Below are 8,298 nucleotides of genomic sequence, written 5' to 3' on the forward strand. Positions count from 1 at the left end.
GGGGGTTTTTCGCATAAACGTGAGTCCGACACCTTTTCGCGGATGGAGGGAGTACTTCCTATCTGGTTTATTCTTAGCTATTACAGTAATATCATACTATTATTTAGTTTGTGGCCAATTTGAAATAATTACACATGTTGGTTCACATTTCTTTCTCTAAAGTTGTTGTCGTCTTAACGTCTATGTGACTTATTGTTTGTTACAAAAGTAACAGCCTGCTATTACGTAGTTTGTGCCAACTTTGAAGTCACTGAACATGTTACACTTACTACAAATGATATGATTACTATATTTGTACCTGGTTCATTGTAAGCTACTAAATTAACTGATCGCATGCTATCATTCTACTATCTTGCAATACAAATTTATGTAAACTCGTCACACTACTTTAATATTAATTTTGTGCACCATCTGGTCTAGTCCTTAGAAGCTGTAACATTAACTTGCTGCTCTTACTTCACGTGGTGCTCACACATGGAACACTTGACATATTATCTTGCATTCTCTCTTCTAGAACTAGTTCATCCCAAGCTACGTCATTAACTACCCTTTGTCTTGTTTGTTACGAATTTTAAATCCTAGAACATATTGATTAACATTCTAGCACAACAATGTTCATATTATGATTCCTATCTGGTTCATTACTGTATATGACATTAAAATGTTGCTATTATTTAGTTCTTGGCCAATTCAAATAATTGAAAATTTTGGTTTGCATTCCCTTGTCTATGGTTGTTGCCATTATAACTTCTATTTAGCTCATTCTTTGTTACAAAAGTGAGTGTCTGTTATTATGTAGTAGTCCATGGCAATTTAAAAGTAATTAAACATATTGGTCTTCTTTCGCTATACTGCAAATGATACCATTATATTATCTCTATCTAGTTCGTCGTAAGCTAGACTAGTAACTACAGTTATGTTTCAAGTACGTATACCTTTTGTATTGCTCTAGGCATCTACATACATACTCCCTTTACATTTTAGATCTAAAATTTGTTCTGTAATACTCTACATTCTAGCTTCTTAGCTTTTAATTAACAAGAATATGAAAAACAAAGTGGTCCTCCTTTATCTATTGAATATGACTATTTTCAATGTAGTTTTGATTGGTTGTTTACCAATTTAATTAGAAAAATAAATGCACTGCTAATTTGTCTGATTTTTTCCTAGAATGTAGACTAAAAGAGAACAGAGGGAGTACTATTTATCATGTTGGAACTGGTATGTGCTTATGACAGGTTGTGTCTTGATGAGTAGCAACGAATACCTTTAGAAATAAGGTAGTGCATCAAATAAAAAAGGCATAATGAATCCTACAAATCATAGCCCTTATTTGCAATACTTCTTGTTCATTAAAAAATATGTTCAAAGTATGCCCTTTTTTTCGTTGTGCCACAATAATTGGTTACTGCAAAAATAACTGATGAAACGAACAAGAGGCGCATTAATGGAAATCAAGAAAACTTATATTCCTTATAGGAAAGGAATATATTCCGAATCATGATATAATATGAAAAAGCGTAATTGTTGCCTTGGTAATGTTGAACATCCATAGGTCAAATGCATTCAACTCTATGCATTTCACTTCAATAACATAAAAAATAAATCACTGGCCCATGCAACTTAATTCTTTTCGTTCAGTACATTGGTTGGTATATCAAAAATAATAAAAGCTGATGACTTGGCATACAAAGCAAGCTGGGTGAACTTTACATAACTAGTACATAACTTGGCATTTGCAAACTGGAACTGAGGCGCCAGAATACAGAGTAGCTATTTCAAACAAGGATGGAGCTTTTCTTAGTGTACGACAACAATGATCTCGTCAAGCACAGGGGCAGTGCCTTCATCATTGGAAGCGGATGCAGCGGTAACCGTTTCTTCTTGAGAGTGGAGCCCTATGACTTCTGAGGATGCTGGATCAGCAACATTTCCTTCTTCCTTCAGAACTTGCTCGATGGCTTGGTTCTGAGAGGACGGTTCCTTTCTTGTTTCTTCTCCTCGGTTCTCTAGCTGTTGTTTCTTCTCTTGGGACAAACGAGTCATGTACGTCCTCTGAAGCCTCTCTGGGAGCGTCTCCATACCGGCGTATGCCAGCAAGAGCCAAACAAAGGTAAGGTACTCTACACCAGCGCCAAGACTCTTAGCATGCAAATATCCTCGACATCTGCTAGCAGAAAAGCACAGCATCTCGAGCCACACTCCTTGGATCACCTCCCACATGTTTGTCTCATCATGTATATCCATCAATCCTTCAGCAAGCTGCCATGCATCATGAATGAATGTTTCCTTTGAACCTTCTTTAGACTTCAGTTTATCAATTAATTTCTGTGTAAGTTCAGTCTTGTTCGAATATGCATCACACGCAAGGATCTCGTTGAGTTGGTCGCAGGCTGTTCTGAATAAATTCCTTCGGCTGCCTGCCATAAGCATCTCAGGATTGACAAACAGAAGATGCATCATGTAGTTGGAAATTTCTCTGCATCGATTGGCACATTGATTACTACGAGGCGTGTCTTTCTGGTGGAAGCAGAAATCCGTGGCGATGTGCCAAAGAAGAACACTCTCATCGAATGGCCTCTCTAAGCTCCAGCCTAGGCGCTCATCGCATTGCTTGCGCTCCAGTGTCCACTGGCCCCTGACATCATTGAACTTCCTATAGCTTTCGGCATCAGTTATAAACTCCTTCCAGCCACGAAGAACATACCTACGGATCAGACTCGAAATGTCCTCGGAATAGTGACATGGCTTCTGGGACGAGTGACATGGCTTCATGAACCTACAGATGCCGCTATTGACGCAGAACTCAATAAGGCTATGTTGGGCAACAATGTCGGAAGTCTGTTTCACGACACTGCCGGTCATAGAAAGAAGTGTGAGGGTGGAAATAATATCCAGCAAAAAAGTGCCGTACAACAACACAAACGAGACAACGATGTCACTCCTACTATATGCATTTTTATGGCTATAGTGGAAGAGGCTGATGGATACGATTGACACGACAACAGTTATCTCCCAAGTGCATATGGAACATAACATGCTACCTTTTAACATGGTATAGGTGCTCTCATATTTTGTGTAGAGAAGATTAAAAACGATGGAAACCCCTCTTTTTAACGACCAGTAGGCTGTTTGATCGTCAAGGAGAAAGAAAAACTTAAGGCTCGTAACTCGGTCAGAATAAGGATATGCAGAATCTACAAAGAGCTTATCTGGCAAAATGAGTTGTTCCATGCTGTCATCTACTAGCGGAGGATGGCTTGCCTTAATGGAATCCCTTGCTTGTTGTACATATTCCTCAAGCTCTTTCTCTCTATCTCTAGTTGTAGTCCTCTTAGATTGGGCGGGTTCTGAATGACTGGCTAGGCTATTGAAGCTCGCACCTTTGAAAGCCAAGATCTTCTCCACGCATTTGGCAGACCCGAGGATGAACAGAAGAACTGCTGCAGCCAATAGACTCTTTTCAGCTGATGACGACCATGATTTCCAGAACACATAGACGGCCACCGTGACCTGAGAAAGTGGAGTAGAGAATGATCAAATTTGAACCCGTCAGGTAATAGTCGAGTGGATCTATAACCATCTGAGTTCATTGAACAAAACGTACAAAAAATTGTGGACGACAGGTTAATTCCTTTGTAAATCAGTAAGAAAACAAGGTGGCCAATTGTGCTGAATAAACGTGATTTCTTACAGAGGGTGGACTCATCTGCATTCCTATGTGTAATGTTTTGCAAGCGTAACTACAAAATATATGCATGGAAAATTAAGTACCTGAGATATAGTGGTTACGATGTGCCTGCTCCACAGCTCGTTATCTTCAACGTTGTATGCGGTTATGAAGGGCTGCCCCCCGAGGTGTATTAGTAAGATGGGAGCCCACAAAACCTCGATGTCACGGCTGCCAGGTGCAGAGTTGCATTGCTGGTTGTTTCGACGGTTGAATAGCGTGGCGAGAGCATATATCGCCAAAGCATCACTGCCTAGATACGACAGCCAGATGAGTAATCTGTACCAAGACGGGACACTGAATCTCCGCCCAAAAGCAAAAACGGCGAGGAAGTATTGAAGGCTCAGGCTGCTCAAGACTAGGACGCGCAGCTTGGACTCATCCCACCATTCTACACTACTTGAGAGCCTCATCTCCCAACCTCATGGGCAGGAGATGATGTGTTGCCGGGGAAGAAGATCTGCCTCCAGGCTCGAGCACAAGGACGTAGTCCCGCCTGCAGATCTCAACGGCAGGTGCACGGGGAGGACGCGCCGCAGCTAGGCAGCTCACGGGGGAGTGAACGACACCCCGCCTAGGAATCCGGCCGCGCTAGCTACACTGCAGGAATTGGGCGCTACCTTCTTCCTACGAGAAGAGAGAGAGAGAGAGCGAGCGAGTGGAAGAGGCTTCGCGGGCGGCGCGTGGTGCTGGAGTGAAGTGGGCAATGGAGCGAGGGGTGACTTCCTTCCTTTTTTTTTGAAACCAGGGGTGACTTCCTTCCTACTGAAACTGGAAGGGGGTGTGCTCCGGTGTCCCCCCCTAAGCTCCACGTTTTCGAAAAGTTGGAGCTGCTCCAATTTTTTTTTTGAATCTGTGGAGTTACTCCAGCTTTTGGTACAAATATATGGAGTTGATTGCGTGGGACAGAAAAATACGGAGTAGCTGTTTATTTACATCCCATTGCCATCGATAAGTGACCAAAACGTTACACATGTCTTATCTTTCTCCCCTCCTCGCCCAGAATCTTCCCCGATTTAACTTCACCGCGACGTGATTCACGCCTGCTGCCACCGAATCGAGGCCGCCGGTGAACGAATCAATGTACCTTCAGCCAGATCCTGACGGCAAGATCCTGACGGCTGCGGCAAAAAGCTACAACTCGATTTGCACGGTACATTGATTCGTTCGCCGGCGGCCTCGATTCGGTGGCAGCAGGCGTGAATCGCGTCGCGGTGAAGTCAAATCGGGAAAGAGTCTGGGCGAGGAGGGAGAGAAAGATAAGACGTGTGTAATGTTTTGATCACTTATCGGTGGCAGTAGGATGTAAATAAGCAACAACCTCCGTATTTTTCTGTTCCACGGAACCAACTCCATATATTTGTACCAAAAGCTGGAGTAACTCCACAGATCCAAAAAAAAAAAAAGCTGGAGCAGCTCCAACTTTTCGAAAACGTGGAGCTTAGGGGGGGACACCGGAGCACTCACCAACTGGAAGTGGTACTGTGGAAAAGAAAGGAACAGCCACTCGGAACGAGGTTGAGGCCTTCTACGGTTCTACCGACGCTTCCAAGTCTACTCGCCCACAACATTTTCTCACTCTCAGGCATCTCCGACCACGCAAATGAACGCAGAGTCATCGAGGGTCGCGCGGTCGAAATATAGGTTTGCATCTATGATCCTATGGCCCGACACATAGTAAACGGTCTGTCCGCTGAGATGCAGACACGCTCAAATATGCGTCGTGTTTGCGTCTGCGTCGACATACGCAACCGTGTGACCGGTGTTTCTCATGTATGGCCAGCGAGCCAGTGGAACCGCTCACACTCCCACCACAAATCTCTCACAGTCCCAAACAAATCGTGTTTGGGCGGCACGGACAACCCAACCATGCGAAGAACGTCCTCCTCGCCGTAGCCGTCATGGAATCTGAGCAAACCACCACACCCACCGCCCCAGCGGCTGCCCAAGACACCACCCCCTATGGAGACAGCATCTCCCGCGGGCTCAAAGCGTGCGGCACCGCTGACCGCGAAACAAAGGCCAATGCCAAGGAGCCAAAGAAGTAGGAGAAAAACGTCGAGTCCGCAAAGCGACGGGACAGTCGCAAGAATCTGAAGGAGAGGAAAGACACGGCGGCGGCCACACAGCAGGTGAGGGTGTCCGCCCAATTGGCTTGAGAGATGGCATGCAGCTTGGCCTTGCGGAGGCCATGCTCTACGTCAAGCAAGAGAGGATCGTCGGTGTCGCTTTTCCGGCATCGTCGGTGAGCTCGGTAAGTTCCCAAATACGACCAGGAACGCCTTTCGCCTACACACGGCGTCCCGGTTTGCCTCTGACGCATCTGCGCCGGTCCAGTTCAATGGGGCCCTAGTTCTCGACCACAACCGCACGCCGACAAGCGGTGACTCGTGCCTAGAACCCCACACACAAGATGAGAGAATTACTGGAGGAGAACATGTCGGTGCCCCGCAACATGTATGACGAAATGCCACCATCTGCCCCGATAATGGACGACGTGGTATGTTCACTCTCAATCTCCCGGTCTCGAGTGTGTCATTCGTCTGACGTACGGTGATTCATTGGCTTATTGGGTGGGACACATGGAGAGAGATATTGTGGCCATGATCTACGGCGGCTGCTTCTCAGATGAGTATTACATCATAGTATTGCTAATTATTATAGCTCATGGATAAAACACAGGGTCTCAACATGAATAAGCCACCTAAAAATAAGTAAAAGGCATATACGATGAATCCTCATGTCGTTATGCGGTAGGCTGCCTCTGTCCCGGTTGGTGTTACAAACCGAGACTAAAGGGTAGACCCACATCAACCCTTTTAGTCTCGGTTTGTAACACCAACCAGACTAAAGGTTTTCTTGGGTTTTTTTTAGCTCCACAACACCCGTATCATATTTTTTTAGCTTTGTAAAATACAAAAGAAAATGATAGAAAATTTAAAAAAATTCTTTTAGATGTAGGTAGCTTAGGTGATCTACTTATTATGGAAAATAGTAAACATGAGTTTTAACTTTTTATTTTGCAAATTTTTTATTTCTTAGTAAAATGGGAATACCTTTTGTATACGAACTCGAAATATATGAAAATGTATCTACGCAAAAAATGGAAATACCTCTCAGACCACCAACTGCACCGGCTGTAAAAATGTAGTGCTTCCGTCACCAAATGGTTGCACCTGATATCCATGTCCTGGAGCTCATGAGCGACCACATATGGATGCAATGTGTAACCAAAGGGATGACCTGCATAAATGTTGGTAAGCTTCATTTTCTATAGATAAAATCATTAGGAACAGTCCATATAGTCCATAATAAAGCTCACACACCAACTCAAGTGTTGCATTTATCCTTTTTCGATACTCCATTCAACCAATTGCCAAACATTAGAAGGAGGAGGTAGATAAAAGTCATATGATAATTCTCCAAATAATCATCTTTAGTCAAAATGATCCACTTATGACCGCATGTGGTCTTCTTAACGCCGCCAGGTTCTTTTTCGCCTACTTCGAGTACCGCCGCCGTACGTTCACGGGTTACCCACATGACCACTTTTGGTCTCCACGTGACTCAGCTGACTACCTCTATGACAATCTAGGCGTTCAGCATGGCCACTCCAGGCCACCACTAGTTTTTTTGCTGCCTTCTACGTCTTCGTCAATGATGACCTCGTCGCTAACGTCATCGTCTCGTGCCGATTACTTCATCTACTCTTACAACCGTGGACTGCATAGGCCCCTCCCTCACTTCGCCTCTTTGTGACTCGCAACCGTTCCGGAGGCCTCCTCTGCTGACCCCCTAACACTAGCGCATGGTTCATGATGGTCTCTGCCCTCACACAACCGGTACTGGCACCACCGACCCGTGCCTTCATCCCCGACGTTTCCCTTGGCCTAGCAAGCTCGGATCAACGCCTCGTCTTCATTCGACAATGTCTTCCTCGACATCGACTTCATCTACAATTGCCTCGACCGCGTTACCGACTTCTTCTATGTGTGTTCGAGTATGACAAAACCGGAGTACGCTTTCGTCCCCGCGTGTGCCTAGTTTAGGAATATATAGTGCCGCACCCTTCGTCCTCGATGGCTTCTACTGCATCGAGGGTGTCAGCCTGTTGCACTAGTAGGGAAAATGCTGTAGGACAGATCTAAGGGAGCGCACTGGACTAAGTGCACGCGGCAGATAATACTGGCACCGTGCCAGAATCGAGCAAACGGCTAGTACGAAAATATTGGTAGCGGGCCGCATGGGATGGCACGCGACTACTAAGTGGTCCCCACATTAACACGTGAACAAAAGGTATCCGTACGTAGCGGGTAATTCCGGGCACACGCGATAGCTAAACTGCTAGCAACCACGTTCCCATAATGTTGTGCGCTGCTAATTGGTGTATGTCGCACCGGTACCTACCGCACGCACTACTCGATCGTGGCCTTTAATTTTCTCCCACTACACTACTGTATGTGATGATATAAAGCATTTTTTCGATAAATGACGTTTCATTACTCAAAATATTCAAGCATTACACCCAGCCTCTGCATAACTAAGATGCACACAGCCGTTCAAGTATC

General features: G+C 45.0%; 1 protein-coding gene across 1 annotated transcript; it reads right to left on the reverse strand.

Moving 5' to 3' along the window:
- Positions 1–1,602: 1,602 nt before the first annotated feature.
- LOC127305526 (uncharacterized) lies at positions 1,603–4,427 on the reverse strand. Its single transcript, XM_051335997.2, has 2 exons — positions 3,775–4,427; positions 1,603–3,513 (listed from the first exon to the last, which is right to left on the reverse strand). The coding sequence occupies exons 1-2, from the start codon at positions 4,141–4,143 to the stop codon at positions 1,801–1,803; spliced, it is 2,082 nt and encodes a 693-aa protein (XP_051191957.1). The 5' UTR covers positions 4,144–4,427; the 3' UTR covers positions 1,603–1,800.
- Positions 4,428–8,298: the final 3,871 nt, after the last annotated feature.

The sequence above is a fragment of the Lolium perenne genome, chromosome 6 (assembly GCF_019359855.2).
Source record: "Lolium perenne isolate Kyuss_39 chromosome 6, Kyuss_2.0, whole genome shotgun sequence".
Lineage (NCBI taxonomy): Eukaryota > Viridiplantae > Streptophyta > Magnoliopsida > Poales > Poaceae > Lolium > Lolium perenne.

Excerpts from the sequence above, each read along its gene's own strand:
- LOC127305526 (XM_051335997.2), bottom strand. The coding sequence starts at position 4,143 with ATGAGGCTCTCAAGTAGTGTAGAATGGTGGGATGAGTCCAAGCTGCGC. Across the intron at positions 3,514-3,774 it reads TCGTAACCACTATATCTCAG|GTCACGGTGGCCGTCTATGT; the intron begins GTACTTAATTTT and ends CCACTTTCTCAG.